Raw genomic sequence first — 21856 nt, forward strand, 5'->3', positions numbered from 1 at the left:
CTTCTTTAGGACTTTACAACACATACATCTATGTTTTTAATCTAAAAGGTACCATTTCCACTTTCTTCCTCTCCCAATTCTTAATACATATCAATTTTTTTTTATTATAAAATAGACTAAAAAAGGAGGGAATTACAATTACGTACGAATAAAACGTAATTTTTTTCTAGAAAGTGGTGTACTTATTCTCATTTCTCAATTAATAATCAAAATTACTTACTTTTGCTACAAGACCCAAGAGTCCATGAAAAACTAAAATATAAACATTGTAGTCAGGGTTGGAGGGGAATTCATTCTTTTTTAATTAATCTTACCCAAAAAAAAATACAAGTTAATTTCAATAAGTCGAATGCAAGTATTAAAGTTAAATTACACCCATAAAAAGCATAAAAAGGGCAATGATAAACATGGCAAAATAATTATTCCACAAATACAAAATTATTTTGTTTTCGAAAACTAAAATTTATTTTATTATCAGCAATTGTTTTGTGGTCGAATAAAGCTGAGTGATTAACAAAACTAAACGCAAAAAACTCGTGCGGCAAAATTAGGATGACAAGAGTCTAATAATCTTATAACGAACACCATAAAATGGAGATGCTTTGCGATCAACAATTTAGAAACAGACATGAGGAGGGATAAGCTTCCCAGGATTCATAATATTGTTAGGATCCAGAGCTGTTTTTATGCTTCTCATTGTCCTCAAATTCTCAATTCCCAGCTCTTGTTCCAGGTACTGAAAAACGTAAAAGGAATACACATCAAATACCATTACGTTCCAAGAAAAGCTAGATTTCGAGCAGTTTCGCTGGTATCGGCGAGAAATCATTGAATATAAAATTTAAGGGCAGTTGTGTGTATTAATAAAATTATAACGTGAAACAGACGTAGCATTGAATCGAAAGAATTTGGTACATCACCTTCATTTTCCCAGTACCAACTCCATGCTCTCCGGTACATGTTCCTGTCCAATAGGAAGAACTAGAATAAGAACATATCATACAAAAAAGCCAGTACGGTTTCTAAGATCATGCTCTACCCTTATTACTTTTTTAGTCTCAGAAATACGAAAAAGCAAGAAAAATGTAATCACATATCGCATTATGTTTCTCGTCATCATACCCGGTGTATTCCGCTCATATAAACTATGATCAGGGTTTGAAGACTGGAGAGGGATGGAAAACGGCAAACAATACCTAGTTTATATCATGTTATGTTTTCTGCCTTCTCCAATTTTTCTGTTTGTTGTCCAATACTTTTTTGGTTCTTCCCAAGGGGATGATGGTGTACGCAAAGGTAAAATCATCCATAAGAGGATTAATGGTGAAGGAATTCAGATATATACCTTCCATTGACAAAGCTGTCTGGACCATGAAATTGTTCAGCTTCTCGGCTTCTTGTCTGTCATCTTCTTTGTTAGGATCAAACAAGATCACTGTATGAAAGTTTCCATCACCAGCATGGGCAATAACAGTGCTGTTCGCAAAGCCAATTAGAGAAAATAAAAGACCATAATATATTTGTGTTCAACTTGAAGGTATAGCTTTCAAACCAGAAAAAGGGCTAGCAAGTTCATCAAACCAAGCACTAGGAAAAACAGATACAATACCATACTAATGGAGATGCATCCAGAACTTCTTTTGACTTTGATATTAACTCCGCAAGTCGCGACAAAGGAACACAAACATCCTGGGAGGAGTTCCAAGATCAAACAAAAGCTTTAACTAAATCATTGCACCAATGCAACTACTGAGACATGCTACTTCAAAATGAGGTTGGGACAAGACAAGGAAGATCTGAAACAGGAAGAAAAGAAATTATCAACTGACCGTAATCATTGCCTCAAATCCAGGTTCCATTGCAAAGCACGCCCAAAGTGCTTCTTTTCTCATCTGCAAACACAATAAAGTAAAAAAAAAAAAAGAAGAAAGTTGATGCATTTTTTTCCTCTCTGGTTTCTCCTGAGTGTGGTTGGGACTTGGGAGAGAGGGGGAGGGTGTCCACTCCAAACAAAAGCCAATTTTATAGCTTACTACATAACCACATATACAATAAGAATAGTATGCAATAGGCTCAAAAGATAAATATACAGAGATTACATAGCCAGATTACCTTCCAGAGCTCCTTTTTAGCTTCAGATTCTTCAGCAAAAATAAAATCAGAGCCGTTGTGCTCAGAAACAATCTTCTGAACCAGCAGAGTTTGTTCACGTGAATATGCTTCTACAAAAAGGAGTAAAAGAGATTACACATAAACTGGTGAAAAATAAACCAACCTTTGCTCGATCCGTGGAAGATAAACTCAACTATTGTTTATTTAAAAAAAAAACCAACTATTCAGTATAATTGCAGAAAATAAAGCCAATTGTTATTTATGCCTAATTGCTCGACTTACAAAGAAGCTTTGAAAATGGTTATAAATAAGGAAAAATTACCCAGAATAATCCAACCTTTGTCTAATTTCTCTACAATAATCCCAAGTATTGATTAACCATGAATAATCCCATGTATTGTTACTTGTTTCCAGTGGCATTGTCGCAAGTTAAACAACTGGTTACATCAAGTTACTTCTTGACCTTTAGTTTGCAATTCTTCTTCCTTTTTATATCTTCTTCCCATGATATTTCCTCCATTAAAATCAGTAAACATACAATTCTTTCTCTCATTTACCTTCTTCCCATGATATTTCCTCCATTAAAATCAATAAACAAACAGTTCTTACTCTAATTTACCTTCTTCTTCATTATAACATTAAAACACTATTAATTTTTAACGCAATTCAATTTGAAAAATCATAATACCTTAAAATGTTTTTCAACTGAGTATATACAAATATGGAGTCAAATATGCTACTGTATATATGGACAAATCAGCTATAAAAATTAGTGCACATAAATCTAAATGTTCATGAAATCAGAATGATGCTACTATATGCTATACAAATCAGTGTATGTTGTGCATAGAATGGCACTACTGATGTACACAAAATCAAAATGTTAATGAAATCAGAATGCTACTGTATGCTATACAAATTAGTACACCCAAATGGTCAAATCAGTGTATGTTGCGCACAGAATGCTACTAAAAACACAAAATCAGAATGCTACTCTTTGAAATCAGAATGTGTAAAAAATCAGAATTGGGCAAACAAAGAACTTCAATAAACTTGACTTGCTTCTTCAAATTTAAAGCTTTAATCTTCAATGGAATGGCATGAGGAAGAAACAAAATTGCTTCTGTTTCTGGGCATATAATACTCAGGTGTGAAGTTATGAAAGCAGGAGGGAGATGAAGAGTTAGGTGAGAGGAGTGTAAATGGTATTTAATAAAGTAAAAATATATATGTATATATATATAATTCTATAACCGGTAACAGGTAAACATAATATGCCACTGGATACGAGTACCAATACATGGGATTATTCATAATTAATCAATACTTGGGATTATTGTAAGAAAATCAAAGGTTGGATTATTCTGGTCAATTTTGTCTATAAATAATAGGTGAGTTTATTTTTAGCAAATATTTTATTTAAAAATAAAAAATAGGTGGGTTTATTTTCAGCGAATCAAACAAAGGTTGGTTTAATTTATATTGTAAGCTACTATTCTGTACAGAGGACACTAGAGGGTGCAAGAATGGAAATGACAATCAAATACAGGTAAATAAGAGAGAGGCACAAATAAACCTCATTCACAGAAAAGAAGAAAGAGAACCACAATGCTATAAGCCTACATGCATTCCTAGTTCTTTTTTTTATAACTAAATCTTACTCCATGTGCAGTAATTTTAAATAATTTTTTTGTTGTTATTTTGAGTCAATTATATATAGATGCAATAAAAATATATATAATAAAATTAATTTATAAGAATTTGAAAAGTGAAAAGTAACTGATAAAGGAAATGGATATTTAGATAGGAAATAGAAATTTCATTTACATTTCAAAATCATTAATATTTTAATTTTTCTTTTATATAATTTGAAAAACGGAAGGTAATTAAATAATAACCTAAGTACAAAGAACATGAAATAAAAAGAGTTTTGGGGGGGGGGGGGGATTCGGGGGTTTATTCAACCAGTAGAAAAGAAAGGGAGGAGAGAAAAAATGACTTCCTCCATTCACGATGTTCAAAAGAAAAAGAAAGGAAGAAAAGAAGAACGTTAACCACCATAAATTTAAGTTATGTTATCTTTCTTCTTTTTGACAGAGATTGAAACAGATTTAGGGTAAGGCTTCACTACCAAATGTTAAAGAGAAGAATGAATTGCAAGATTAGGGTTAAAGCTAGAGTTTAGGATGTTGATTTAAATTAGGATCTAAACCTTTGATTAGTACATTTCTGGACAGAATTTGGGGGAAGAAATTTCTAGACTTATGGGTAGAATTTAGGGAAATAATTGATCGGAATTCTTTTCAAAAAACTTTAGTAAAATATGGAGATGAATGAAGTTCATATTTCTTTCCACATACAAAATTCTATGTTTCACTATTCGTATGGGGTTACCGTTAAGGTACATTTGGTAGTAAGATTGTAATTAGTTATAAGTGGATATTAGTGATAGTCTTAGTAGTTAGTACTATAAAAGGGGATATAGGGATATAAGGGGATATAAGTGGCTCTGATACCAATGTTATGGTTGTTAAATCTCAAACAACCATGTGAATATGAAAGAGAGGGAGAAGAGAAGAAATTTAGAAGAGGAAAAGAAGATTGTTTATTTCATTATATTTCATAAAATCTAATACACCCTTATATCCCTTTTATAGTACTAACTACTAAGACTATCACTAATACCGACTTATAACTAATTACAATCTTACTACCAAATGTACCTATAACAGTTACATCAACATGAGGCAAAAACGATGGTTAAAGCTCTTAAAACAATGTCTCTGTAGAGACTGAATAATCAATGAAATTCAGAAAAACATTCTTAAAACATGTGGTTGATTAAGAAAAGAAAAATGAAAAGGGCGAGTCAAACACTAAAATTTAAAAGCAATGAAAAAAGGGTAGCAAAATACAAGAAACATTGGTGTATGCATCGCGATGAGAATCTGAAGAAAAAGATATTGAAGGAGGTCTACAACTCGAATTACTCAATACACCCTGGTGGAGATAAGTTCTACAAAGAAATCTCAAAGAACACTTTTGGTGACCTAGGATGATGCAAGATATAGTTAAAATTCATTGCAAAATATTTGACTTGTCAAAAGGCCAAGATATGGGAGTCCATCTCTATGGATTTCATCAAGGTTCGAGGACTAAAACCGAAAAGAATGCACATTGGGTCATAGTACACAGGTTGACAAAAACCGCAAGATTTGTGTTTTATGAAGGATACTTGGACAATATAACAATTGGCAAACACCAACCTCAACGAAATAATAAGATTGCAAGGAGTTACAAAGGATATTGTCTCAAATATGGATTCAAGATTTTTGAACTTTTGGAGTAAGCTTCAAGAAGTCATGGGGATTAGAGACTATACTGAAATTCTGCACAACCTTTCACCTCACAACAAAACAGAAAAAACCAAAGAAAACCTTAAAGATATGTTAAGAGCTCGTGCAATGGACTTTGTTGGAGCATACAATGATAGCTATCATGAGAGCATAGGAATGGCTCCATACGAGCAGGAAATGTAGAATCTCTATTGGTTGGAATAATGTCAACAAGTCACTAAATGTAGAGCTGGAAATGGTAAAGGAAACTATAAAGAAGGTGAAACTTATTCAAGAATAAATAAAGGCAGCTCAAGATCGGCAAATGGTAAAATATTCTATAATTATACTCATATATAAAGATATTTTATGTGATTGTATAGAAAATTTGATGTCACTATCATGATTATTGATTTTTACTATTGTATGAATATGATTGTAATAATAACTGATATTATTTTTGATGCTATTACTAATTCTAGTCCTTATTACAATTGTATCCTAATAATAACTGGTACTCCTTATTTTTTATTACTAGATTGTCAATAATGTTTACTGTAAGTTGCGATCTAAAAATAGAGTTTGAAGATTAACAAGTTATAAGATTGTGATAAATTTTAATGATCCCGTTAAACACATGATTGATAACATCTTATTTAATATTCGATAGTGTAAAATGCATGTATTATTTTACTTTCATAATTTATGAAATCTATCATTAAAATTAAAAGAAAAATTGAAGTGGAAGACGTAGCCCATATGGGTGAGCATAGGTTGAGCTGCCAATGGGCTATTCTTATCCTCTTATATTATGTTATACTCGGTAAATAATATAAACATATTACGTGATGGTTAATATGATTGATAAAAGGGAAACAATTTATTACTTGTTACATTTATGTACACTGTAAAACAAAAATGATTTTTATAAAGCTCTAAATTATTTTGCAACTATTATTTCTACGGGATGAAGTCAAATTATTCAGTTTTTCTGATTTGAGAGCTTTGTCTCTCTTTTCATTTTATAATACTGGTTATTTTGGGGATCTAGAGTAAGGAAGCATAGCAATAGATTCAGTGTATTTATATTGCTAGACTTTTATCAATTGTCATTGAGTTGTAACATTAAATCTTAAATTTCTTAAAATCTTAAGTTGGATAACTTAATTTGGTTAATCTATTTCGTTGTCATTAGTGGTAATTAATACTTTCCAAGTTAAATTACGTCTTTAAGAATAATGTTTTATTTGGAGGGTGTTACACAAACTACTACCTGCCATCCTACAACAATTATTAGAACACTAGAAATCAAATATCAGAACCCAAATCAAGAAAAAGAAACTGATATGAACCTGTCCCCACAAATTCAAATAATAACGTAGGTGTTTCTGGCAAATTTGATCCATTAGCAATATTTATTGCCTTTATTTGAACCTCATCAAGAAGCTCTACCCTGGACACCTGATTTATGAGAGTACTGTAAGTAGAATGAAAACAATATATCTATATATGCAAACGACCATGAATGACTAAATGAGATCATGTAAATTCAAGTCATTAGGTAGCACTGTAGCAGTGTACTACACAAAAATCCTTTGATGATTTCAAATAATTTTAGATTCAACAAATAAAACTATGAGAAATTTTTAAGATGGAGAACATAAAAGTAGAAGGTTGAGCTTCAAGCCATACCAGAGTGTGGTATTTTCTGATGAAAGATTTATTAAGACTCTAAAACACATGGACATGGTGGGACTGCTGACTTAGAAAACTACTTCTATAAAAGAAAAATACTCCCTTTGTCTCAAAGTAAATGAAACACATACCTATGGCACACATTAAAGAAAAGGAGATGAAAGAGAGAAGGGAGGTTTAAGATTTTTGGATAAGGAAAATACAGAAAGTCCATAACCCAAAAGAAGAGGCTATTCATTTATTTTAGGAAAATTGAAACAATGATAGGGGAAAGCATTGAATTAAGTTTGAAACAATCTCTTCATATACCTGTATGCCCAACAGCATTGTAGCAATGGCAACATCGGCAGCATCCTTAACTGTAGGAAAGTTGCACCTTGCCACCTATAGATATTTTTTCTCAATCAATCTACAATTCTTAAAAGCTCAACAGCAATTTATAACGGAAACAACTACAAATCAACCCAATTAAGTTGTAACATCACTGAAGATCTGTTCTTACTTTTTCCTCACTTAATTTTCAGTTCATTTCAGTTTTAGTCAGTTCATTTCAATATTCCCATCACTTTTACATTAACATTCACTACTCAATAATTTCAGTTCAATTCACTTCATTCAGTTCAGTTCCAATCAGTTGGGCGGAGCAAGCCCTAAGCATATTTCACAGTTGAAGTCCATGGGGGCAACCAGTTCATAATGTGTTGAAGTTGTGCCTTGAGTCAATGGTTGAATGGGCTTGGTTTGATGAAGATTGAATTGATGTGTAGAGCACAAGTTAGGACTTGGGAAACATGTACAAGAGAGAACTGGAAGGTTGTAATGGATTTGAGTCCACCACAAGTTTGGGACTCGTCCCACATCAGTTGTGTGGGCAACGGATGAGGGGTCTATAGATCAAATGGGCACTCTTACGGTCTCACCTATTACACTAGTCTGTTGGGATGAGTTCTCCCGTTTAATCTATAACAAAGACTGAAAGACATGTTTAAAGTACGCAAAACTTTTATTGTGTTCACCTGTCAACAAAGAATATGCATATTAACTCGTTCCTTCTTTACAAAAATATTTCACTTTTAAAATGTGATTTTTCCAAATTGGAAAGTGAGACTTTGTAAACTTCTTGGAAAGTAAACATCCATTTCGAGAAACCAGAGTAGAACAGTGAACAACCTTCTCTGGGTGGAAGGGCAAAGAGTATAGACCTGTATAACAATACGCAGAATAAAAGTTCATTAAAAGCCAACATGTACACACCACCGAGTATTGAGGGATTTTTTGAAGGCGTAGAGTAACTTCAGTTATGACACCCAAGGTTCCTTCACTTCCAATCACCAGCCGGGTTAAATCATACCTGACAAGTACACATTTGAAGATATTTGATGTCATTTGAAAATTTATGTAAACAGAAAAAAAGCATACAGGAGAATCTTAACTAGTCGTGAGCTTTAAGATGAATTTAGACATGTTTTAAGATAACCTGTAAATCATTATCCATTACAAATCTCCCAACTTCCTAAATAAAAGCATGCCCACCAACTGTTATATAGTAGCTAGTAGCTACAATAAGTAAATTCAGCAAAAGGTTGATCTGATGATCACTTAAATTGTGTTCTTTTCATTTCATTGCATCAATTCCTTCATAAATAATTACAAATACACAATCATAATACTAATGTTAAGGCTTAAATCAATCAAGCTACAATTGATTTAGCTAAGATTTTCTTATAAAAAATCGAACTCGGTTTGGAGTGGGAAATCTGCCTAGGTTTAACTTTTAGCTGGTATCTTAAGTTCAAGGTTCTCAGATGAGGAGGCTTATAATCAATCTCAATATTTCCTTTCTATCAAGTATCACCATGTAGGCATGTACACTAAGTCCTACAAATCCTGCTGCTGTCATGAGGAATATCGCTTTTTATTCACTAAATCCTGTATCAATTGTTTTGACCATAACGTAAAGAAGATGAGAACACAATTATCCACCTCCTGACCTTATGGCCAGTTTCATCAATGTCCCTTAGAAGAGTCCACAAAAGCAAATCAAATTTCGCGTTTAGCAACAACCTCAGTATCCTACCAGATTTTATACCTGAGCAACAATGCCAAAGACTTGGTCCAGAAATAAGGGTCAGCTACATGAACCAAAACAAATCATTATGAGAGATAATGGTGAAATAGTTTTACTTATTTTGGCCCAACCACACATACTTGAGCGATTATTCAAAATATTTTTCCATGTTACATGTCAAAATCCCATATCATTTATACACAATTCACTCACAGCACTCTAGCTGACAATCCTTTCTTCATGCAATCAAAACAAGTGTCATGACATAAGATGTGGCGATGTTGGTTATCAGCAACTTACCGCAACCCCAGACACTAGAAGATCAAACTTGGAAACTCAATGACAAGGAGAAAGAATACAAAACGATGAATTGCAATTGTCAATGATGTATGCATATGGTGATCTAATAGGCTAACAAGATTTTCCTCGATCAACCTGATCACTCGGATACCTTTTGATGACAAAAGAGGTCAAGACCGTAACTCGTGTTTCGCCCGAATACCTCATTGCTTGGCTTATGGATCTCAACAACATCATTAAGAACAACTTAATTCTAGCTTGGAATATGTCTTTGATCCCCAAGCTAACAATAAGTATCCCAGGTGGAAGTCAACAAATGCCAAATATATTCTTATTTTCTAAATAGACTCCTATTAATGTAGAAAACAAATCACAAAAACATATTTTTGAAGATATTATTCCAATATGATCTGAGCTTGCACGAAGTCATGCCTCCACTGTGTCCTTGTTGTTCTATGTGAGATCAACACTCACCAAACAGAAAAATACTTGACCTAACTTCTCAAATTCGTTAGCCATCTTCAAAACCAAACAGGGTTGAAATAATTCTCTAATCTGTGAACACCTTTTCCAAAATTGCCATCTTAATTGTCTCTTGCATATGAAAAACCTAGGGGTGCTCCCTAAAGTTTGGGAATTTTGTTTGATTAGATTACCCATTTGTGAGATTCATGAATTGAAAAGAAGCAAAATCATCGGAAAGCAAAGAAGCTAAGATGTAAATCTTTTTGGTGTTATGGCATTAGTTAGAGCATTATAGTTACAGCCATAAGAACTCTGATTATCTTAATAGTTGACACTGAATAAAGTATTCAAGATGCATTAACCATCCATTAGGGTACCAAACATTCGGTACAATCTAAAGACATCAAGACTTGAGCATTTATTCTTTTAATTGAATGTGAGGACAATGAAGCCTCATAAATTCTTAACCCTAATCCAAATCTTTTTATCCATAAAGTGTGTATTTCTTACAAGCAAATAAAAACTGATGCCAGAACGGCATAAAAAGTTGAGAAGACAGTTGGGCAGAAAACATTAATAACATTTCTATTTGTTTACAGCACAGCCCCCTTAGGAAAATGAACAAAGGAAATAAAATGTCACATATTGAGAGAAGCAGAAAAGCAAACCCAGCAGCGCTTTTTCGGGCACGACTCCCTGTCTTGACAATATCCCCATTAGGCAGGACAACCTACAGGACAAAATATTTCTTTATCACGAAAGGTGTCATTTTAAACAATACAAGATAAGCAAGTAAGCAAAAGGGAGGAACCTTCAGATTGATGACATTTTCACGCATTGTTCCATACCTACATGCTAAGAAAAAATCCATCAACATTCATGCTTTCACTTGATGGAAACCATCGTATAGTTAGTTTACTTTTCACAGGAAAAATGGAAACTTAAAAAATAAAAAAAAATAAAAAATAAAAAATAAAAAAGAAGAAAAAAGTACATAATGAAGATACCCATAACATGAGTAACAGTACCACCCAGATGAAATAACTAATCATCAACATTAAATTCACAGCTTGTTAATCATAAAGGAATGAGGTACCAACCTCACAGCTAATGAACCAGAGCATCGTGTTGCACACATGCCACCTACTGTAGCACCAGGACCTGCATTAAAAATAGAGCAAAAAATAAATAGAACTTAGTAGGCTAGTATCACATATATTATCAAAAAAGAATACAGTACGCCAATTGTATAGCTTTCTTCTCTTCAATCCTGCGCTTTAAGAGATTACAGCCTTGTCTACTATGCTATGATTGAAACAAAAAGACATACTTCTTTTGTCCCTAAGAGATAGCCCCACTTTCCTTTTTAGTCCATTCCTTTTACTTTGCTATAATTTCCTTTAATGAAATGTCCATACTACTTTCTTTTATTATCATCCACACGTTTCAACTCTCCTTTAATATCATTCACACAATTCAAATCGTCCTACCATTATGTCAATTTCTTAGGGACGAAGGAGTATACATATAAAACAATAATTATAAGTTTAAAGAAAAACTTTTTGCAACAGAATTAATCCATGATTAATGATTGATTCATGTGTTTTATGTCGTTATTTTCTCCCCATTTCTTTGGCAATTTGATTGGCGTTGTTAGATGTTTGATGTATGTGCCTTGATTTCGTGAGTTTTATGTTTTTGGGTAGTGTTTGTGTTAGCGTTAGTTTGCAGGACATCTTGACCTTTCTTTGAGCCACACAAGCACTAGAGTGTTGCGTCCCTAAACCCCCGGATGCATGAGAAGGTATGAGCAGAGGAAGAGCCAGAGCAAGAATAGAGGAAAACACGAGGGAGGACATTGGACCGACCAGGTTGGTCCATGGTGGACCGATCGCGGTCAATCCAACCAATTTGCAACACTAGTGATCATACAGAAAACTTCCCACTGAACCCCGTATTGGAACCTTAGTTTCTAAAACTCTTGATTAACGTTTTCAAAAATACATTCCCCAAATACTTTTTTTTTCAAGCCCAAAACCATATATAAAACGATAAGCCCTTCTTTTCTTTTTCTTATTTTTCTTTGTCTTTTATTTTTTAGTTATTTAGTTTCTTACCGTTTTTACTGATTTCATTTTTTGTTGTAAAATAAATTTGTAACTATGTTTCCGAAATTTCTAGAATCAAATCGAATTTCATTTCAAGTAACATTGGTGCAAACAGTTTAGGGTCCGAACACATCTATCCTCCATGGAGTATCGGTCAACTTCATCTTCCGATTTTAGGCCTAGCAATTTAATGGGTTTGGAGATCAACAATAATCTACTTCCTTACTTATGTTTGACAAAACATTGGGTGATAAAACCCTTTTTTTTGTTGTAATTAGGATATAACTTGTACACTACAAGCAATTTCGTTTATCTCTCTTAGTTTGGCTCTTATTTAGTTTTCTAAATCTAATTTGTCTCTAGTTATAAAAATTTGATGAATAATCTTAGTAATTTTTCTTGTAATCTCTTCTCATTTGTAATCTATATTCATCAAAATAATCTTTAGTTAAGGTTTTAGTTAGTTTGGTCATTGGTGTAATATTTTTAAACTTGATTTTTATAAGCATCAAGCAATTATTATGAGTTGAAGAAAGTTGTTTAAGTAAAATTAATACTATGTTCTTTATTTATTATATATATATATATATGTATATATATATATATATATATATATATATATATATATATATATATTTAGTTATTCTCCATTTTAGTCACGTTTAGGGTTAGATTTGTCTATTTCAATTTTCATTATGTGTGTAGGGTTTGGGGGGAATAATGGGTATTATCATGTTTTAGGGTTTATTTAGTTTCTTTTTGGGAATTTTTGCTCTCTTATGGTCCATTAGGTGAGATTTGAAACCCTAATTGTTGCAGCCTAGAAGCTCAATAATAAGGGTGAAGCAACCTGACCCTAGAAAGTGAACTTTACTTCACGCCAAGATCTAACTATGTCTAATTATGTTCATATGTATATAAAATACTTTATTGCAAGTTTCATACTCATGTTTGAGTGCCTAGGTCCTCTTCATTACAATACCTTGGTAAACCCAAAAAGCCCTTGATTGAGCTAGCATTTTGTGTGAAATTATGTGATGAGCATGATTAGGAGATTACAGTTTAGATCTTTTGTTGAGTTGATTATTTTGGTGGAGTTAGATGCTCAAATGTTTACCCTCCTAAAAACCAGGTCCTTAGTATAGAGTGCCTACGAGCGGGGTGCTAACTTGGACTATACCTCCTCAAGTTGATCTTTGATTCCCCCATGCTTTAACTTGATAGTAATCCCCTTAGCATGTTGATGATTCATCCTCTAACCCTGGTCTTATCTTCTTCAATTACATTAATTTAATCTGTGAAGTTTGACTTTACCCCAACCATTCCCAAAATCAATCAAAACTGACTCCTTTGCATTAGAACTAAGATAGGCATTTACTTAGGTTCCAGAGTTACCAGAATAGATTGGTAGCCTCACAACCCCCTAACTGGGTCGTGCAACCCCAATCACTGGTTCACCATCTACAATGATAAACTACTTGATCATAAAATGTATTCACAAAAATAGAAAAACAACAATGGAAAGGAAACCTACTGATTGTCAATGGTCTTGAAGATAAAGATGATGAGGAGAGGAGATGATAAGCACCATTGAAGGCGGAGATAAGGAGGGAAGAACATGACAGTATTGAAGCTCCACCGTTCTTGAAGATGAAGATGAGGGAAGGATAGACAAATGACCCAATTTGATAGAGTAGAGTAGTAATTATCAGTAGGTAATTTATTATTTGTACTACTTTATTTGACTAGAGTGAGTACTCTATGTAGAGTACTAATAATAAGCTTAATTGTCTCAATTGGTAAATGTAGTAACTACTTCACTCATCAGTCATTAAAATAGTAGTTTCAAATACAGGTCCCATTTGACAGAGTAGGGACTATCAATTTAGGATGAATTTGTTAAGTTGACTCCTCAACTTACATTGACGGTCACATTTATATGGAGGTAGAGTACTGGAGTATAGTTATATACTATATTTTTTTTATTTGTATGTTAAATTATATTGGAGCATATACTATTTTATTCTATTGATAACGCTGGAGTCGACCCTTTGATTGCCTCTATAATAGTCTATACTCGTTAAAGTAGTAAGTTTGGGAATCTATTGTCTCCCATGAGAAATAAACGATCTCAAGGGAGCGATCAATAATCCACACAATTTCCATCAATTGATCAGTGCTTAGACGTACCGAATCATATATGAAAAAAAACATTTACATTCAAAACTTCACCAATAAAGCAAATAATGTTGCAGTTTTCATGCACGAATTCGTTAAGATCATAGCCAAATTGCAAATTTGAAAGCTAAAGAGGGCTCCGAATTCATGTTAACTTTGTCAATTAGATTGATCTCCATCTTCCAATACACCTATTTGTAAATGAAAAATGTGAACTTGAACATATCATATATGACAAACACTTTAAAACCTTCCCAATTTCCCATTCCGATCCCTCCTTAATTATCCCTTGTAGAGATATCTTCGTTATATTCACAGCCATGATCTCTAAAACCATCTCATTTCAGTATAACATCTCTAAAAATAGAAAGACAAACAACTAAACAAGTTGATATTCTTTTTCCTCATTAATCTACTCGCTTATCCGATACCAAGCACGCAGTTTGAACATAGAGACAACACACAAGAAGGAAGCAGGAATTAGTATCAAAACATAGTTATTATAAGAACCTTATTAAAGAGAAATAAGACACAAGGTACGATGCTACAAAAAAATAACACATAAGAAATACTAGATACTTACCGGGATCAAGAGGAAAGAATAGGCCATAAGGTTCCAAGTATTCATTTAACTCCATCCACCCTATCCCAGGCTCAACAACCACATCCATGTCCCTGACATGTAATGCTTTTACACTCTGCCGTCAAATAAGATAACACTTTAATTTCTTATCATATAGAAGGAAAAATGAACTCTCGTAAATCTAATTGTACTGCACTAATGTAACTAACGGAAAGAGAAATGATTTTCTTTTCCAAGTTTCTTAGCTTTGTTTGCATGGCCAACTTCACTTGACCTCTTTCTCTAATATACATCTTTATTTACAAAGTCTTCAATTTCCAAGCCGATAAAACTTCTATATCACTTTAGGCAGTGAACAATTAAAAATTAAAAAACACAATCAAGCACCAAAGAAACACCTATGGAACCACAGTTGATTAAGAAACTTCAAAAGAAGTACGCAAAAGGCAGCTGACAGATGTCATCTAATCTTTCATTAGTAACATGTTTACGAATTTGGTTTTTGTCACTAGTGACATCTTATCTTACCTAGTAACATGTTATTTGCATCCAACAATACTCTAACTATATTTAGCTCACTCTAGTTTCATAAAAGCCCTTTTCTCACCACACTTACTCATCAATCAAGGTTCTTGCTAATTTTTACTAATTATCTAAACTGATTTTTCCAAAAGGCATTCAAGCAATAATTTTGCCTTTGTTTAAAAAAACCAGCACTTCTTTCTTTTCTCGCAAGTGCCTTTAGATTTTAGACAGTAGTGTAGGATTGTTTTCGAATATGACAGGACTATAATTTAATTTACACAACTTCTCATCAAATACCAGCAGTATCAAAAGTGGTAAACACGTACCTTCATTAGTGACATGTCAATACAAACCCCTCCATGAGGAGACAAAGTATGACCCTCAATAGATGTGGCTCCACCATATGGTACAATAGGAACCTGCTCATAAAATAAGAGGGAAATAAATACAAACTTGCAGGACACATAAGAAAGAAGGAATATAATTATTTTTATCATATCGCTCAATACAACAGGTCATGCTAAGCCTAAACATGAGGAATCCTCACAAGAATGGTTGCACCAATAGGTCAATTTGCACCCAAGTCAGTCATAGGTAATATACCTTATGTGCATTGCATGACTTAACAACCAATGACACTTCCTGTTCTGACCTGCAGGTAATAAGTTACATCAATATTAAATGACTAACTTGAAAAATACTGTAAAATAACAAAAAACAAAAACAGAAAGTGTTGATGACACAAGACTGCAAATGAGGACATTTTTCTTACAATACCCACACAAAAATTCTAGTGAAAGAATGACCAAACAATCCAAGCAGCAAGCACAACACCACCCTAAGGATCTTATTGCCCCCTTTTATAATAATCACACTTGAGAAGTGATAGATGCATCTTAATGAGTGGACTAAAGAGTGTATTATCTGGGTTCTTTTGTTGTTTTCCTTACCAAGAGGCAACTTTGGGCTTTCACTATGGAAAGAACATTTCGAGGATAGAAATCTTATGTGTAGAAGTTTAAGTCCGCTAATTGATATGGCTTTGGAGTTTGGAGTTCCTCACTCAAGTTTATTTACAACCATATATGTGGATGGAATAGATTGCAGCCTTGGTATAGAAAGAACATCAACTCCCCCCAAGTTCGTCAACAGCTTACCCCCAAGAAATTCAATGAATAACGATGGAGAAAGCAGCAAGTCCCTCAAGGAACAATGCATATAGAAATTGTCAAACCTTCTTAAGACATAAGAATCGAGGATGAAAAAGAAGAATAGCAAACTCAAAATAATTTCAAAGGACAAATGAACTAAACAGGACTTTCCTTAACTAATCATATCCTTTAGCTCACCCATGCTTAGCTTGTTCACTATTGACATCCTCACTTTAGTCAAGTGCTCATGGTCTTACCATTGTCCCTAGTCATAATGAAGCGTTGGTGTATGTTGTGCCCATTTTTTGCATTTATGCTTTCCTTGTGAGGATGACAATAGTGAACAAGCTAAGCTTAAAAGAGTTAAAATGATATGATTGGTCAGGTGTAGTTTCGTCTAGTAAACGTGTGCTTTTACTTTTTTAGGAACCTTAGCTTTCCAAATCCGACCAACAAATGGGAAGGAAATAGATCTTTCATGAGGAGGGACCAACATTGATTGGAGAGGCACAGAGAAAAGATTTAAATGACACGGAGATCCAAATTTTTGAATCAGAATCTGAAGGCCAAAAATTTGAAAAATATTCATAAGCTCAATATCAAAAGTTGATCCCTTTCTAATGGCTCATGCCTGAAGAATAGGTTCCATGCCAATTAGGTATTGTCCTCATTCCATGCACAAAATTCATTGATGGGGACTTATGTTATGAAAAGAGGTGATATAATCTAGGGAACAATTCCTTGAAAGGATGGACCCCAGCCATCGATCTTCCCAAATTACTCCTGCTTTCAAAGAAGTATAAGGAAAAAGGGAAGGAATTACCTAGGAGATTTCTTTCCAAGGACTGAAATAGGTAGATGATGGACTCATACTTCCCATATGGATGCATTTAAGCATAAGAACCAAACTTGCTCCAGACTCGTGGATATTTCCACAACCATTACCCTAGCAACACCGTCTTCTTTGCCCTCAAATCTCCGATTCCCAACCCTCCTTGTTTTAAGGGAAGTTAATCTTATCCCGATCCCTTCTCGAATTCCCTTTTCCTTCCAGAGAAAATCTCTCATCATTCTTTCCAGACTTATGAGTTATGATGACTGAACATGGGGCCTTATAAATGTCGAATGTATTATTTTATTATTTATTTAGGTACTGCCAAAAACAAACATTATATAATTTTAAAACCCTCAACAACATTGTATATCCCTATCACAACATTACGGGTCTATAGCTCCAGCGTTAAGCACTAATTGAAAACCTTGGCAGTGAAAAATGATACTACTTCTGGTTCTCTTCACACTACTTCTCAATAGAATTAGTGTACAAGATGCACAACTGCAGGCCTATCATTAATTTCAGAGCAATAAAGCTCAGGAATTCAAACTAAAAGCATCAAAACTAATGAACTTAACAACAACGACCAATAAGATCACCTCAGATGGAACAATAAGGGTCCCTCAAAATGATTTGTCAAAGCAATCTTTTATGTAGATGGAAACTTCCAAACCTTGGAAAGATGACAACATCAGGTATATTGACAGCTTTGTGAAAACTGTTTTGTGGTTTTCCATGCAAGAATCTCTCATCATAATCCATTGTCATGTTATCCTATCAAGATATGATAATTGGTATAAAACACTACCAACAATAGAATATATTTACAATAGTGAGGAAGCACATGTTATCCTATCAAGACATGATAATTGGTATAAAACACTATCAACAATAGAAGATATTTACAATAGTGAGGAAGCACTACACAAATAAAACAGTAGAAAGAAAATTTTAAGAAAAAGAAAATTGCATCTCATTTGTTGACAAAATACAGGGCTCAAACAAAATTCAACAATAATGCCAAAACATCAGCATAGGTACCTTTACATTTCAGGATGAACTGCTTAGGGTAAACCCATAACGGTTAGATTATCAAATCATTGAAACAAGGAATAGACGTTTACAGAGTGTTCCTTTGTATATTGAATTGCGGATGAATGCAAAATAGACCAATTGAGGATCTCATTTGGTTGGCTGCTTATTGTAAAGGATGTGACAAAACTCTTGCCTTCTAAATTAATATGCAGGATTCTAATGGAAGGAAGTTTGTTCAGCTTCATATATGTATGGAAGCCAACATATCAGGCTACATGTGATAAGGTGTCTCATGAAACATGACTGCTAAATTGGATTGTTTGCCATTGAACTCAACTCTCTAAACTCAGAATACACAGAAAAATAGGAAACACCGACATAATCAGACTACGACTGTTATTCAGAGATCATAAAAATGTTCGAAAATGGGCATCCGAAGTGCAGCTTGTTGCTAGTTCTGTAGGGCAACTTAGACTACACCTAAACATGCTCCTTCAATTGCAGTTGCAGAGTGGTAACAACTAGGAGCACGGACAGAGTAGAATAGTGAATTTCACTCCTACATGCAAATTAAATTCCAATAATTCAAAGCTGAATATGTTTCTAAGCAAGCTGCTGAGGAGAGAAATCCCACATCATGAAACAACCCTTCCAACTCAATCTCCAACATGATTGATGTTTGTCTATACTCTATATACTAACCTAACAAATATTAGAGAAAATAATCATTTTATTGATTTAAATGAAATTAGTTTAGTAAAACATTATCAAAACTAGAGTTCAACAATATGTTAAATTCAGCAGAATCGAGAATCATCAAAACTGGCAGGGTAGCTAACAATAATTACTATAAATGATTTTGGAACGCTAATAAGTATGAATTCAATTACGATTGGAGTATAAAACTATTCATAAACAGAAAAAATTGTGATATATAAAATCAGCGGAAACTTTTGGATTATCAATTGGGGCTTGGAGGATGGTTTATATGTCTTAAGGTGAGTTTTATAGTAATTATATTTTTCATCAAAGGGGTGAATTTGCACAGAAAAAACGGATTTAAAAAATAGTTCACGGTTTAATTATTCTACTACATTAACAAAGAATATATCAAGTATATCAGATCTTTCATTAGACTATTATTGTCTACTAAATCAAATACTCAATTAGATTTCGGGATGGCAATGCATGTGCTGGACGCTGGTACATCACTACATTCCTAATATTTTTATTTATTATTATTATTATTATTATTATTATTATTATTATTATTATTATTATTATTATTATTATTATTATTATTATTATTATTTTCAAAAATTGGGTCTCCTAGATCAACGGATTTGGATCTAGATATTTTTTGAGACCCAAACCCGAACTCGTCAATTTTTTAATGGATTCAGGTTTAACAAGTCCAAAAAAGAGGATCTAGACCCGCCAAAACAAATTTGGGCCTAAAGATTCGGGTCGAGTATAGGATCCATTGTCATCCTATCCTTATATAGGCTAAGTTAAAAAATAAATGATGAAGCCAGAAAATATCATGAATGTAAAGAATGATCAATGATGAAATATATTCCAATCACGATTGGAAGTCAATGCATATGTGCAACTTGGTTGAAGATTGAGTAGGGTTCTTCCAAGCCTAATCGCAAAGTCTCATTCCCATCCCCTACACCCTTGACCCTCTAAAAAACGATGCCCATACACCCGTATAGTGTATTGGTTACGTTTGAGGCTTGTGAATTTTGATCTCTCTTTTACCATTCACATTCCATTTAGTTGAAGACTAAGACGGGTTCACATGGACATTATGGCTATGACTATTATGAGAGGAGAATTGCTAATTTATGGGCTTGGTAGATAGATTATGCCCAAAATTACGCCCAAAAGAAGGCTAAATTGAATAGTTGGACATAAAATTGCAATGCAGAATTGTCCCTTGGAAATAGGGAGCGACCAGCAAAATATAGCGTAAGAGTCACCAACGAGTCAACAAGTGAGAATGCATAGGATTACAGTCTTTCTCATAAATAAAACAAGTCACATGATTACGTGGTAGGCAAGTGAGCACGCCTAGGATTACAGTCTTGTGTAAATTAGAGGAGTAGTTACGGTATAGATGTACATTTAATGCCAGTATAATAGTTAGCAAAGCCCACAAACAAAACATTGATCCAAATGAGCTAATTGCTCTTAACGACATACAACATACCAAATAAATTCATCCATCAATAATCACATTACGACATGCATTTATTCAAGTAAAAGGGATTCAAGCAAATAATACCCCACAAATAGCCTTCAAATCATTGATGAGCTCATGTGGCACAATTCTGTGAGAACCCTTCACCACATATTCGGTACTCCCTTTGCCGCCGATGGAAACACCTCTGATCACAATTCAAGAATATAAGGACAATAATATATTTGCATTCACACAACTCACAAATATCAACAGTCTAGAAGCTAGACATGAGCAAAATGCCCGGCCACATAGGACACTGTCAAATTTTAAAGACCACAAATAGTAATCTACATTAATTTTTTCAGCCTTAAAATTTCAATAACATAGCTTAAGACTACCCTAATTAATTAATTATCGAGCAACCAGCTCAAACATAGAAGTAATTCAATAATCAATAAAATCATTTTCTAACAATATAACTACTAATTACTCAATAGTCAATACATGATACTAATTACTATCTATAACAGTAAACACAAAACATAGAAATGGATTAAAAACAATGCAAAAATAATATAATGAAGGATGAGAATCTCACTGAGCGTTCGGATGAGAAGAATCAGAAAAAGAAGGATCGCGTTGATACTGAAGCATAAGAGAAGCAGCTGAAATGGGAAGCAAGTAAGAAGGCCACCATTGAAATGGATTTCTTCCTTTAGAGTTGGATGTTGAAGTGGTGGTGGTGGTGGTGGTGGTGGTGGTGAGCCGGAAAGTTGGACGATGCGTAAACAACGTTTTGGAAGTGGAGCGAATGCGACCGAACCACCAAGACATGGTCACTTTTTTTTTTGGATTTCCGTTTTGGAATCGGAGAATTATAAAAGGATGTTTTGTGGACTGTGGAGTATAATCTATGTGGCATCTTATCACCACCTACAATGAACGTGTTCAGCGTAATAGTTTGTTCCATTTAAGTTTTTTTTTTTTGTTAAAATGCTATTTAATATTAAAAAAATATTAAAATTCACTAAAGTAGTGTTTTTAAATTTGTTTAGTGGTTTAGTAGTTGTTTATAAAAAGTTGATAGTTGTAGTGTTTGAAATAATATTTGAAAATAAAGTAGTGTTTATAAAAATAATTATCTTTCTTTTAAAAAAAATTATGTTTTTTAGTTAAGAATCAAAGATTTTACGAGAGAAAAGAGTAATTTATTGTTGCGTGTATTTCTTAAAGGTTTGTGCTATGGGTACCTTTCAATTTGACTTGCAATTTATTTTT

The 21856-nt window shown here is 33.5% G+C and overlaps 1 protein-coding gene across 1 annotated transcript; it reads right to left on the minus strand.

The window, feature by feature from the left end:
* Positions 1-282: 282 nt before the first annotated feature.
* LOC130799989 (D-lactate dehydrogenase [cytochrome], mitochondrial) lies at positions 283-21518 on the minus strand. Its single transcript, XM_057663305.1, has 18 exons — positions 21177-21518; positions 20681-20783; positions 18029-18129; positions 15973-16021; positions 15696-15788; positions 14845-14959; positions 11076-11136; positions 10787-10823; positions 10644-10705; positions 8397-8493; positions 7452-7526; positions 6800-6908; positions 2113-2222; positions 1830-1892; positions 1610-1689; positions 1346-1476; positions 921-964; positions 283-736 (listed from the first exon to the last, which is right to left on the minus strand). Exons 1-18 carry the CDS (start codon positions 21410-21412, stop codon positions 617-619), a joined length of 1686 nt encoding a protein of 561 aa, XP_057519288.1. The 5' UTR covers positions 21413-21518; the 3' UTR covers positions 283-616.
* Between the last annotated feature and the right edge of the window lie 338 nt (positions 21519-21856).

This window comes from Amaranthus tricolor, chromosome 14 (genome assembly GCF_026212465.1).
Source record: "Amaranthus tricolor cultivar Red isolate AtriRed21 chromosome 14, ASM2621246v1, whole genome shotgun sequence".
Lineage (NCBI taxonomy): Eukaryota > Viridiplantae > Streptophyta > Magnoliopsida > Caryophyllales > Amaranthaceae > Amaranthus > Amaranthus tricolor.

What these genes read in the sequence shown, in the direction of transcription:
- LOC130799989 (XM_057663305.1), bottom strand. Translation starts at nt 21,412, where the DNA reads ATGTCTTGGTGGTTCGGTCGCATTCGCTCCACTTCCAAAACGTTGTTT. An exon ending in ATTTGAAGGCTATTTGTGGG is followed by an intron (nt 18,130 to 20,680) that starts GTATTATTTGCT and finishes ATATCTTGATAG; the next exon opens with GATAACATGACAATGGATTA. An exon ending in GACAGCTTTGTCAATGGAAG is followed by an intron (nt 965 to 1,345) that starts GTATATATCTGA and finishes CCTATTGGACAG; the next exon opens with GAACATGTACCGGAGAGCAT.